Source organism: Dendrobates tinctorius, unplaced genomic scaffold (genome assembly GCF_039654945.1).
Source record: "Dendrobates tinctorius isolate UK_male_01 unplaced genomic scaffold, ASM3965494v1 ptg000241l, whole genome shotgun sequence".
NCBI classification, from domain to species: Eukaryota; Metazoa; Chordata; class Amphibia; order Anura; family Dendrobatidae; genus Dendrobates; species Dendrobates tinctorius.
In genome coordinates, this window is record NW_027361908.1 from 3,709,133 (window position 1) to 3,723,361 (window position 14,229).

Genomic DNA, 14,229 nt, shown 5'->3' on the forward strand with positions numbered 1-14,229 from the left:
ATCTGGAAATTCTGGATGCCCTCCAGGCCCCGTGGCAATTCAAACTGGCATATGCATTTCCCCCAATAATACTTCTACCACAGGTGATCAGGAAAATCAGAGCAGAGGAAGCACGAATAATCTTAGTAGCACCATTCTGGCCCAGGAGGCCTTGGTTTTCTTGCCTGCAAGCAATGTCAGTGACAGACCCGTGGGTGCTTCCTTCAACCCCCAGGCTCCTCTCACAGGGGCCATTCTTCCATCCTCAAGTGGACAATCTCCACTTGACGGCTTGGAACTTGAAAGGGAAATGTTGAGATCAAGAGGATTCTCGGAGGGATTAGTCAATACACTCCTACAAAGTCGAAAAGTGACCGACAAAAATTTACACCAGAGTATGGAGAAAATTCCTAGAGTCCCACGCAGAGCCGGATTCTGGAGAAATTCCAATTACAGCGATCCTAGAGTTCCTACAGAAAGGGAAGGAATTAGGGTTAGCTGTTAACACACTAAAAGTACAGCTGTCGGCTCTAGGGGCCCTCTATAGTTATAACGTGGCAGGCAATAGATGGGTAAGCAGATTCATCTCGGCCTGTGAGCGGAGTGAGCCGGTGCACATACCTAGAGTTCCTCCTTGGGACTTAAACCTGGTTCTGGAGGCTCTAACACGTCCTCCCTTTGAACCTTTAGATTCAATATCCCTTAAACATCTATCCTTCAAAACAGTACTGCTAGTTGCACTAACCTCAGCCAGAAGAGTTAGCGACATACAAGCCCTTTCAATAGAACCCCCTTTTCTGTTGACATTTCAGGATCAGTTAATATTAAAACCAGACCCCTCATACTTACCAAAGGTAGCAGGGAAGTTTCATAGATCACAAGAGATCCACCTCCCGTCATTTTTTAGTAACCCTTCTACTCCAGAGGAAGAAAAGTTCCATACACTAGACGTTAGAAGAGCTGTATTACAATACATCGAGAGGTCTAGCAGCTGGAGGAAGAGTAGGGCTCTGTTTATTTCCTTCCAGGGCCAAAAGAAGGGATATGAAGTCACAAGGGGTTCTTTGTCTCGGTGGATCAGAGACGCAATTGGGCTGGCATACTCCGAGAGCAATGAAAATCCTCCGGAGGGTATCAGAGCACATTCCGCCAGAGCTATGGCTTCCTCCTGGGCACAGAGGGGAGACGTCGCAATCGAGTCTATATGTAAGGCGGCAACCTGGTCTACACCCTCTACCTTTTATAATCACTATAGGCTTGATTTATCATGCTCATCCGACCTAGCCTTTGGTAGAGCGGTCCTCAGCACGGTGGTCCCTCCCAGGTGAAGGTCTCTGAAAGTCTCTCCAAGTGGGTGCTGTCGTGGCGAAGAGTAAAAAGCCGGATTACTTACCGGTAATGCTCTTTTAATGAGTCCACGACAGCACCCGTTCACTAACCCTCCCTAGAAGTTAACATAATGTATATACACCTTCTTAGTTGTAAAGTTAATAAATTTAGAATATTGGATAATATAATGGCCTAATAATTGGCGGTCCTCCTGGTACTCTGAAATCCAACTGAGGGGGAGAGGCGGACCGCCCTCTTTTATCTCTGTAGGTTTCCTGTTCCTATGGGCGGATCCCTCCCCAAGTGGGTGCTGTCGTGGACTCATTAAAAGAGCATTACCGGTAAGTAATCCGGCTTTTTTAATAGGGGGCACACGTGATCGCCCAGCTGCTGCATGAAGTCAGTGACTGAGGCCAACTGTGTGCCTGCTATTATAGAAGATGAACATTCACTGATCCACATGCCCATAGTCCCTCCCACCTATTGGCACCAGCTTCAGTGCATAGAGATGGGTGGAATTATTGGCGTCTGGATCAGTGAATATTCATTTTCTTTAAAAGCGGGCACCGTGTGTTAGCTGCAGCAACAGCTCCTGCCCCCTGTGACCCGCTCATCTGTCGTTGCGCCTCTTCCCCAGCCACAGCAGGTACATCCGGACTATAAGATGTACTGCCCATTTTCCTCCAATATTTTGGAAGAAAAAAGTGTGTCTTATAGTCTAAAAAATACGGAATTTCTCGCAGAAATTATTGCAATTACACATGTTTTGTTACACACGTTTATTTCCTTTAGTGTGTATTGGAAAAACACAAATAAAGGCAAATTGGACATAATTTCACACAAAAACCCAAAAGTTGTAAGGACAAAATTGTAGGCCCCTTCAACTTAAAACACACCCTTTTGGAATAAATAACTATCAATCACTATCCTATAACCATGAACAAGCTTCCTACACCTCTTAACTTTCCATCTAATTCTGGGTGCTTCTTGAAGTATGTTTGGGGTCATTGTCCTATTGGAAGACCCATGACCTAGGATACAAACCCAGCTTTTTTACACTGGGCACTACATTGTGACCCAAAATCATTTGGTAATCTTCAGATTTTATGATGCCTTGCACACAGTCAAGGCACCCAGTGCCAGAGGCAACAAAACGACCTCAAAACATTTTTGAACCTCCACCATATTTGACTGTAGGTGCTTTACCAAAAAGCTCTATCTTGGTCACATCTGTCTACAAGACACTTTCCCAGAAGGATTTTAGCTTACTCATGTGCATTTTGGAAAACTGCAGTCTATCTTTTTTATGTCTCTGTGTCAGTAGTGGGTCTCCTGCCATAGCATTTCATTTCATTCAAATGTCAACGGATAGTTTGCTCTGACGCTGATGCACCCTGAACCTGAAGGACAGCTTGCATTTCTTTGGAACTTGATTGGGGCTGCTTATTCACCATCTGAACTATCCTACATTGCAACCTTTCATCAATTTTTATATACATATGTAGAAAAATACAAGTGGTTGTACATTAAATTTTTGTTCTCCCCATGAAACTTCCCAGCACTGCTCAAAACTGAAAGCAATTTATTATCACTGCAGACTTGCAGCGCTGGGGTTCTTGGTTCAAATCCCACCAATGACCGCATCTGCAAAGAGTTTGTTTGTTCTCCCCGTGTTTCTGTGGGTTTCCTCCCACACACCAAACACCTACTAATTGGGAATCTAGATTTTGAGCCCCAGTGGGGACAGTGCTGATAATCTCTGTAAAGTGCTGTGGAATTAATATTACTATATAAGTGAGTAAAATAAATAAAAATACCCTTTTCATGGAATGTAAGCCCAGTCATTAAGTCATAACTCATGAACTGCTCTTCTACATGATCCTCAATATGTTTTCCAGTAATCAATTTGCATGTATTTATTATTTTCTTTTAAGGGCCAAAATGTGGAAGACCTAGCAACTGAATGCATTGACCAAGTTTATTCCCCACAACTCCAAGAACCTGTATCAGAAGTGGATGCCCCTTCTCATATAAGTCAGAGTGAAATTTCTGTTTGTGAGAGAACCAAATGTATCATACCAAAGACCACTTCAATGCTTGAACTGTGAGTGTCTCTGCTTCCATGAGCAGATTTTTTTTTTTCACTTTTAACCTACTTGCCCCTTGTCACTTCTTGATGTACTATAATGTCATGGGAAGGTAGGCTTTAAAGCAAAATGCAGTACTATTGCTCATGAGTTGGCCCTTTCAACAACAGCAGATGTGTTGATGGTTGCTGTGGCCACAGTGGGCACCTACAGAAACCTAGAGGGTTGTTCCCATACTTGCATAATGTTTCTGTGTTTCACAAATCACAGTACATGTATATTTATTGTTCATATACAGACTGAGACAAACATAAAATTTAATTCTTGTATATTTGTGTCCTGTTTCATCTCTCTGCTCCTCTTCACAGAGCTGATGTGAATTCCCATTCTTATCTGCTAAAAATGCACTGCTCTAAAAATAAAGGGAACACTTAAACAACAGAATATAACTCCAAGTAAATCAAACTTCTGTGAAATCATACTGTCCACTTAGGAAGCAACACTGATTGACAATCAATTTCACATGCTGTTGTGCAAATGGAATAGACAACAGATGGAAATTATTGGCAATTATCAAGACACCCTCAATAAAGGAGTGGTTCTGCAGGTGGGGCCACAGACCACAACTCAGTACCAATGCTTTCTGGCTGATGGTTTGGTCACTTTTGAATGTTGGTTGTGCTTTCACACTCGTGGTAGCATGAGACACACAAGTGGCTCAGGTAGTGCAGCTCATCCAGGATGACACATCAATGCTAGCTGTGGCAAGAAGGTTTGCTGTGTCTGTCAGCGTAGTGTCCAGAGGCTGGAGGCACTACCAGGAGACAGGCCAGTACACCAGGAGACGTGGAGGGGGCCATAGGAGGGCAACCACCCAGCAGCAGGACCGCTACCTCAGCCTTTGTTGAAGGAGGAACAGGAGGAGCATTGGCAGAGCCCTGCAAAATTACCTCCAGCAGGCTACAAATGTGCATGTGTCTGCACAAATGGTTAGAAACCAACTCCATGATGGTCTGAGTGCCCGACGTCCACAGATGGGGGTTGTGCTCACCGCCCAACACCATGCAGGACGCTTGGCATTTGCCACAGAACACCAGGATTGGCAAATTCGCCACTGGCACCTTATGCTCTTCACAGATGAAAGCAGGTTCACACTGAGCACATGTGACAGACGTGACAGAGTCTGGAGACGCCATGGAGAGTGATCTGCTGCCTGCAACATCCTTCAGCATGACCGGTTTTGCAGTGGATCAGTAATGGTGTGGGGTGGCATTTCTCTGTAGGGCTGCACAGAGAGAAGGTAAAGACAAACTTAGGAAGTTGACAGTCCACTCAGGGACAGGACAGTTGACCGGAGGGTCACAACCTAGCTTCTTTGAACATCTCCATTCCGCCAGGTGACCAGAGGGTCCCATTCCTGGCTTTCACAAACTTATCCATGGGTCAGTGATGTTCAGTGGAGCAGATCTGCATTCTTTCAGCTGAGGCAGTGGTCCCCTAAGCTGGCATCCTGTAGAATGACAAATTTGTGTCCTTTGTGATGGAGCCATGATGTCTTGTCTTGATGTCTTACTGAATCTCTAGCTCTCTGTATATCTGGAAGTATCTCTTCTTTTTATAGTTAACAAATTTCCTTCAAACAAGCATTATCGGATAAAGGGGAAGAATAGTGATCTATTTGCATAGTTTTTCCCCTTCTATTTTAAAAGTCAACAAACTAGCTGGCTTGGACAATTTGTAATCAGCATATCAGCAAATATCATTGTTCCATGACCCTGTATGAAAGAAGAATCAACATTTCAGACTCTTGACCAACTGAAGAAAAAACGCATACATTCAAAAGTCTACATATAGATAAGTGTATTCTTTTTGGCCTGCTGAAAATAGACGTCATTAAGGTAAAATGCTGTGTCCCCACAGTAGAACCCTATAAAAGGGTAGTTTGGAATCGGATTTGTTGTGTACAGTCTGATCAATGATGTTAATCCTACACTTTTATAGAACATCTGAAGAATCTCTGGGCATTGTAAGTTTTTTAACCTTATTGACACCAATAATCTTCCTGTTAGAGGCTCTGGGTTCATTTAAAATTCAAAAATCTCCTATCTTGTTTAAATTTAGGACAGAGGAGCCCTTAATATTGTCTGGTTCTTTCTCCAGGAATAAAGCCAGATGATGTGAAACATGTGATATCAAACTACCTGAAGCACATAAAAAACAGCTACAGTTGTGGCCAAAAGTATTGACACCCCTGCAATTCTGTCAGATAATACTCAGTTTCTTCCTGAAAATGATTGCTAACACAAATTCTTTGGTATTATTATCTTCATTTAATTTGTCTTAAATGAAAAAACACAAAAGAGAATGAATGAATCAAAAAGCAAAACATTGATCATTTCACACAAAACTCCAAAAATGGGCCAGAAAATACTTAGTTGCACAACCTTTAGCCAAAATAACTGCGACCAACCGCTTCCAGTAACCATCAATGAGTTTCTTACAATGCTCTGCTGGAATTTTAGACCATTCTTCTTTGGCAAACTGCTCCAGGTCCCTGATATTTGAAGGGTGCCTTCTCCAAACTGCCATTTTTAGATCTCTCCACAGGTGTTCTATGGGATTCAGGTCTGGACTCATTGCTGACCACCTTAGAAGTCTCCAGTGCTTTCTCTCAAACCATTTTCTAGTGCTTTTTGAAGTGTGTTTTGGGTCATTGTCCTGCTGGAAGACCCATGACCTCTGAGGGAGACCCAGCTTTCTCACACTGGGCCCTACATTATGCTGCAAAATTTGTCGGTAGTCTTCTGACTTCATAATGCCATGCACACGGTCAAGCAGTCCAGTGCCACAGGCAGCAAAGCAACCCCAAAACATCAGGGATCCTCTGCCATGTTTGACTGTAGGGACCGTGTTCTTTTCTTTGCCTCTTTTTTTTCTCCTGTAGACTCTATGTTGATGCCTTTGCCCAAAAAGCTCTACTTTTGTCTCATCTGACCAGAGAACATTCTTCCAAAACGTTTTAGGCTTTTTCAGGTAAGTTTTGGCAAACTCCAGCCTGGCTTTTTTATGTCTCGGGGTAAGAAGTGGGGTCTTCCTGGGTCTCCTACCATACAGTCCCTTTTCATTCAGACGCCGACGGATAGTACGGGTTGACACTGTTGTACCCTCGGACTGCAGGGCAGCTTGAACTTGTTTGGATGTTAGTCAAGGTTCTTTATCCAACATCCGCGCAATCTTGCGTTGAAATCTCTTGTCAATTTTTCTTTTCCGTCCACATCTAGGGAGGTTAGCCACAGTGCCATGGGCTTTAAACTTCTTGATGACACTGCGCACGGTAGACACTGGAACATTCAGGTCTTTGGAGATGGACTTGTAGCCTTGAGATTGCTCATGCTTCCTCACAATTTGGTTTCTCAAGTCCTCAGACAGTTCTTTGGTCGTCTTTCTTTTCTCCATGCTCAATGTGGTACACACAAGGACACAGGACAGAAGTTGAGTCAACTTTAATCCATGTCAACTGGCTGCAAGTGTGATTTAGTTATTGCCAACACCTGTTAGGTGCCACAGGTAAGTTACAGGTGCTGTTAATTACACAAATTAGAGAAGCATCACATGATTTTTCGAACAGTGCCAATACTTTTGTCCACCCTCTTTTTTAGGTTTGGTGTGGAATTATATCCAATTTGGCTTTAGGACAATTCTTTTTGTGTTTTTTCATTTAAGACAAATTAAATGAAGATAATAATACCAAAGAATTTGTGTTTGCAATAATTTTCAGGAAGAAACTGAGTATTATCTGACAGAATTGCAGGGGTGTCAATACTTTTGGCCACAACTGTATGTACAGCGTGCATCATGAAAATCCTAAAAGAGGAACAAACGTCATTTATGGCCGACTTGAGATCCATGATCATGGAGGAGGTACACTGCACGGCCTTCAGTCTTGTTCCCCCTCAAATAGTTCAGGGCGTATTTCATCATAAGAGAGTTATATGGGATTGGAAGGAATCATCAGAAGAGGAAGAATGTTCATACCATTCTGACCAGATTCTGGAAGGTGAAGAGGTTATGCCTCAGATCTCATAAGAAAAAAGGAAAAAGTATTTCTTGTCTGAGGACACTGATGATTTATTACGTGCAGTACGAAGTACCATGAAAGTTGAGGAAACTCGGGTAGCTCGCTCAATATAGGACAAGATATTTGGTGGACTGACAACTCCGAGGAATAGAGTGTTCCCAGTCAACAGACATGTCAAGACCATTATTCTGGAGGAATAGGAAGAAGCAGAAAAGAGGCTTGTCATTCGCAGAGACTTCAGAGCCAGTTACCCCTTTGATCCAGAGGAAGTCAATGTTCGGGAAGGGATCCCAAAGATTGACATTCCTATTTCCAGAGTCTCAAGGAAAATTTCAATTCCCTTTGAAGACTCTTCATGTCTCTTGGACGCCATGGATAGAAAAGCACAGGGGTTACTGATAAGAGCCTGATTGACATCAGTCGCTATCATCAGAGCCAACATGGCCACCACCTCCTTAGCCAGGTCCACGTGCCTATGGATTGAAGAATTAACGTCTCAATTAAAATCCAGTTCTCCTAGAGAAGTGGTACTGGAGTCACCTCTATGCTTCGGCAAAATTAGTAAGGTTTGCAGCCAAAAGCAACTGTCTAACTCAGCTAGATGCACTCTCTGGTGTTAAACCTGGTCGGGGGATAACCATTTGAAAAGCAAGCTATGCTTCATCCCGTCTTCAGAATTACAGGTGTTCGGACCCGTATTGGATGAGATACTAGAAAGGCCTTTTGACAAGAATGAGCTATCATTCCTTTTGTAAGTCTTGTTTGTAGCGCTACCCCAAGGGAGATAAGGGTAGTGATACCCAGTTTGGCTCAGGCCCATCAGGATGATCTTGATGCCAGGGCAGTTGGGGGCAGGCTTCGATTCTTTCTGTGGTTTGGCAGGCCATCCCAGAGAATCATTGGATTCTACAGACTGTAGGAGAAAACTACAGGGTAGAGTTTACTCAGCCCCTTAGGAAATATTTCATCTAACCGTCCCTCAATCTCCAGCCTCCCTAAAAAGACATGTAGGGGACGTCAGGCATTTGATATCGACTGGAATAGTTATTCCAGTACCCTACTCAAAAATCGTCCAGGACCCCTATTCCAGTCTCTTGCCATCAAAAAACCCTCGGGAAAGTATCATACCATTATAAATCTAAAGCCTCTAAGCCAGTGGATCAGGTACAGAAAGTTCAAAATGGAGACTATAGAATCAACTATCCAGTTAATAGGAAAGGATTCAGTAATGTGCACCTTATATCTAAAGGATGCATCTTATCATGTGGCCATCCATCCCGCATGCCAAAGGTTCCTGAGGTTTGCATTAGAACATCAGGGGATAATCGATCACCTCCAATTCTATCAGCCTATCCTCGGCCTCTCAAATATTTTCAAAATTAATGACTGAGGTGGTTGCTTTTTTGAGGAAGAAAGGGATAATTATTGTCCCATACTTGGATGATCTTCTCCTGGTGGCAGACTCGGTGCATCATCTCAATCATCATCTCTCAGAGACTATCCTCTTAAAAAATCTAGGCTGGTTCATCAATTGGAAAATCCAATTCAGAACCAGAAAAGAAAAGATTTTTCTGGGAGTTCGTCTAGACTCCCATCTCAGAACATCCTTTTTTCCTCCCAATAAAAATAGAGGAAGTCAGAAGCAGAGTTTGAGCCTTTCCAGGGAAAAAAGCGATTATCATTAAGATATGCAATGAGGCTTTTGGAATTGCTGACATCTTGCATCTGTGTGCAATGGAGCCAAGCCCACTCAAGTTTATTGCAGGAAGCAATTCAACAGCCTGGAACAGAAAACCATCTGGTCTAGACAGAAAGATGATTATAACTACAAGACTGAGTACTGCACTATCATGGTGGATGTCTCTGCTAAAACTCCAGAAAGGAATTCCATGGATTCTTTGACCATGCGTCCAGGTTGCTAGATTGGGGAGCCAAAGTAAAAAGTCAGTACCTTCAGGGAACATGGTCTCCAGAAATTCACTTAATATCATCCAACTACAGAGAACTGAAAGCAGTATGGGTGACGCTCCAGAGGTGCGAAGTGCCAGGCCCATCTCAAAGGTCGACATTTAAAAATCCTGTCAATGTCTCAGTGGTCTCCTTTGTCTGACATCAGGGAGGTCCAAACGTCAGCTTCTACGGGCTCTAGCTTTACAGATCTTTTGGTGGGCGGAAAGTACTGTCCTTTGTATTTCAGCGGTTCACCTGAAAGGTTTTCAAAACAGGGTTGCAGACTTCCTCTTCAGAAAAACAGTATGGTTCTCCAAATGTGTACTAAACACAGACTTATTCCAACAACTAACCCAGCGTTTGGGGTCGCTCGAATAGATCTGTTCGCAACCTCGAAAAATTTCTTCTTCCTGAATCCAGAAGACAACCTGGAAGGGGTAGATGCCTTGTTTCATAGATGGGACAGAGATCTACTGTATCCTTTCCCTCATTTTCCATTAATTCCAAGGTTTCATCTGAAAAGATCAGGCTACAGTAATACCCTTTTTCAATTTTGCATTTTAATTTTCCGCTCCCCTTCTTCCCAGAGCCATAACTTTTTTACATTTCTGTCAATATGGCCATGTGAGGGCTTATTTTTTGTGGGACGAGTTGTACTTTTGAACAACATGATTGGTTTTACCATATCGTGCACTCGAAAATGGGAAAAATTTCCAAGTGCGGTGAAACTGCAAAAAAAAAAGTGCAATTCCACAACTTTTTTTTTTTTTTTTTTTGGATTTTTTTTTTTTTTTACCATGTTCACCAAATGCTAAAACTAACCTGCCATTATGATTCTCCAGGTCATTATGAGTTTGTAGACACTGAACATGTCTAGGATGTTTTTTATTTAAATGGTGAAAAAAAATCTAAAGTTTATTAAAAAAAATAAATAAATAAAGCGTCATTTTCTGAGACCCGTAGTGTCTCCATTTTTTGGGGCTGGGTGAGGGCTTATTTTTTGTGTGCGTTTTTAATTATACCATATTGGTGTGAATACAATCTTTTGATTGCCCGTTATTGCATTTTAGTGCAATATTGTTGCGACCAGAAAAACATACTTCTGGCTTTTTGATTTTTTTTTTTGCGCTACGTCGTTTACTGATCGGATTAATTCTTTTTTAGCTAGATAGATCGGACGATTCTGAACACGGCGATACCACGTGTAATTTTAATTTTTTTTTAAATTGTTTTATTTTGAATGGGGCAAATGGTGAGGAGTGTGATTTTTTTTATTTAATCTTTTTAAAAAAACTTTTTTTTTTTTTTTTTTACGTGCTTCAATAGTCTCCATGGAAGACTAGAAGCTGCAGTTGTCTGATCGGCTCTGCTATACACAGTCGATGATCAGGTCGCCTGTGTGTAGCAGAAATGCTCACTTGCTATGAGCACCAATGTCACCTCACCCTTACTGACCCTGTTCAACACTGCAAAGGAATAGCACCACCATGAATAAACAGCAAGCATACTGTTAGATACTTAGGAGTGTCATATAATGGACTTCTTGGTAAGTAATGCACCTAAAAAACCTATGGACAAGGTCATAGGTATCACCAAATAACAATAAGGGGGAGAGAGGGGGGTGGAATATTTGGAGACACAGGTAATTAATGATGATCAATAAGAATTCCGACCCTAATTGCAAATCAAATTGACCAAAATTTACTAGTAACATAAAGTACAATTTGTCACAAAAAAAATCAGAATCACTCCGTTATGTTCAGCTCAGACTGGCCCACATGGTAACAGAGGAATCTCCCGGTGGTCCCCTGTGCGGATCTGGGCCCCCAACCCCACTATATGGGCAGTACTTGGCATAATTCACTTGATTCACCCTGTACAAAAAAAAACACATCTCAGTCATTAACCAAACTACCCAGTTTATTATTATATAGAGATATAGGTAAATTTGTGAAGGAGGTTAAGTATAATATTCATATGCAGGTGAAAAGTGGGCCCCCCAAAGTCAGTGTTACTGGTGGGCCCTTGGCACCCCAGTCCGACACTGGTTATGTTGGACTATTTCTATGTAAAGTTATTAATACCATATAGAGTGCCACGTCAGATTTGAAAAATTTGACCTTGTCAGAAAGTTGAAAACAGGCTTTGCCGGTAAGGAGTTAAGAGCTGTGTAATACTGATACCCCTTCTTAAATACTGAATTCCCCATTGTAAAATAAAAATTACAGCTACTCACATCCCACACAGACGCTTTTTCAGCGATGTCGGCGCTGGATCTCCAAGCAGAAAGTGTGAGCATGAATTATTATCATAAATCTGACAGATTTTATGACTGCCCAGTGTAAGTTTGCTCTAGACTACCAACCTGAGTAGTTTTTATGAAGTGGTAAATAGAAACCAGTATGAGTATACTGTTTTTAGACTTTGCAAAGGGATTTGACACTGTCACACAGACCCCTAGTTAAATTAATGTATATACTGTTGTAAGTTTTTTAATTGGAATGAAAACTGGCTCAAATATTGCACCCAGGGAGTTGTAGTGAATGACCACTACTCGGGCTGTCTCCCGTTATAAATAGGTTTCAAGTTTCTTGAAAATAGCTGCATTTCGTATAAAAAAAAAAATAACTACATAAGCTAAAAATAAGGTAAATGTTAATTATTTTTAGTCTTCTTTGGTGAACTACTGCTATATCGTCCTGGTTATTCCTGAGTTTGCTCGCCACACCACCGATTGGCAGCATTGTCTATGCATTACATAGGGAGAAAGCTGTCAGTCAATGGTATGGACAGAGTTAGACAGAGCTCATCATTGAGAAGACTAGCAAGTTTGAAACAGATAAGTTATTTTATCAAAACTACATGAAGGAACCCAGTAAATGACACATCGCTGGAATCAAGGTTTCTGTATCTACATTGTGCAGCTCTCAGACTGAGAAACCTAAACCTTGTGACAGATTCCCTTTTAGGGACGCAGGGGTGTCCTGTTTGGGGAAAAAATACATGGATGCTACCATCGGGCCATGCAGGTTCCAATTGCGGTAATAGGGGAATGTCACTTTTTAGGTGACCGTGGCACTAATGTGGTTTTGTAAAACTCTCCATGTCATTAAAAAAATGTAAATACATTTGAAGTCTGTATGTAAATGTGCTGTCAAATAACTATATGTTTTGCAGATTGGTTTTAAATTCTAGAGAATTCAACCCAAAAACTAACACCAGAAAAAAGATGGCCCCCATTTGGAAGATGATAGCAGATCACAGGTGCGTTATACATTTCAAACTTAAAATGTCAGGCTTTTTAAAGGGGTTGTTTATTTTAGAAAATCCATTTTAATACCTTAGTAAGCAACTTTGAGACAATGGATGGGTGTCCTTAGGTGTTGGGAGCATTTTCTTTATCGCCTTATTGGGGGACACAGATAACCATGGGTGTATGCTGCTGCTGCTAGGAGGCTGACACTATGCAAAAAAAGAAACTTAGCTCCTCCCCGGCAGTATACACCCACCGACAGGCACCAAGCACCTCAGTTTGTGCTTAGTGTCTGTAAGAGGCGGACCGGGATCTCCCCAGATCCGCATTTAATCATTTTCTTTTCAGGTTTTTGTGTTTTTTAATGTTTTCCCCTTTATTTTCCAGATACAGCGTCAGGAAACGGGATGTGAGTTCATCCTGCTTTTCCTTTTAATGCGGCTGAGCGAGCAATGTGGTATTGCCCACATCGCAACTCTCAGGCCCGCAGGCAGGACCTTCCCCTATCACCCTCGGGTGCTAGGGGCCATGGATGGACGGTTCTAGCCGATTCCCCTCCTCATTCCTCTCCTAGGACAGGGCTGAGAGGAAGACGGCGGTCACCAGCGGTGACGTTTCCCCTGACACTGGGGTTGGAGCCGTCTTCTGCACCATACGGATGGTGCGGGTACTGAGGATCGCCTCTCCCAGCGGCCTGCGCTCTATCGTGGGCCCCTGCGGTCAGCCTCGTCAGGGACATCAGGTAAGCTTCTGAATGTTCCCTTCAGCCCCGCTCTCATAGACCTATCAAAGACTTCTGCAATCAATTACAGCGAGTACCTCACTCCTTTTGACCCCTACCCAGCGTCTGACCTTTTTGGGCATGGAGTTCGATACGAATCTAGCCCGAGTGTTTCTACCGAGGGACAAGTTTTCAACCCTTCGCAAGGGGATCCAGTCCCTTCAACGCTCGAGGATCATGTCCCTTCGGTCCTGCATGAGAGTCCTGGGGAAGATGATAGCCTCTATGGAAGCAGTGCCCTTTGCACAATTCCACTCTCGCCCTCTCCAACTGTTCCTCCTGTCAGTCTGGGACAAGACCTTGTTTTCTCTGGATCGCCCCATTCTTCCGCTCAGAGTCAGACAATCGCTGACTTGGTGGACGTTGCCGGCGTCAGTTCTCCGCGGAAGATCCTTTCTCCCGCCTCGGTGGCAGGTCATCACCGATGCCAGTCTCCTAGGATGGGGGGCGGTCTACTATCAGAGAACGGCCCAAGGGCGTTGGAACGCCCAGGAGACTCTTCTGCCCATCAACCTGGAGATCAGGGCAATCTTCCTCGCTCTCCTTCGTTGGCAGCATCTTCTCGTAGGCAAACCGGTCCGCATTCAGTCAGACAACGCCACGGCTGTGGCGTACATAAACCACCAGGGCGGTACTCGCAGCAGGCAGGTGATGTCAGAAGTGGCAAGGATACTCCGTTGGGCAGAGCATCACGTGCCGGCTATTTCCGCCGTTCACATTCCAGGGGTGGAAAACTGGGCAGCCGACTTCTTGAGTCGCCAGGGTCTAGCGT

At 43.1% G+C, this 14,229-nt stretch overlaps 1 protein-coding gene across 2 annotated transcripts in view; it reads left to right on the forward strand.

Annotated features, from left to right (window-relative positions):
• Positions 1 to 14,229, forward strand: part of BRD8 (bromodomain containing 8) — a 284,491-nt gene that overhangs the window by 210,657 nt on the left and 59,605 nt on the right. For both annotated transcript variants that reach the window (XM_073556914.1, XM_073556915.1), the window contains 2 exons: positions 3,243 to 3,412; positions 12,601 to 12,687. In XM_073556914.1, the coding sequence (XP_073413015.1) occupies positions 3,243 to 3,412; positions 12,601 to 12,687 (257 nt within the window). The remainder of the gene's footprint in view (positions 1 to 3,242; positions 3,413 to 12,600; positions 12,688 to 14,229) is intronic.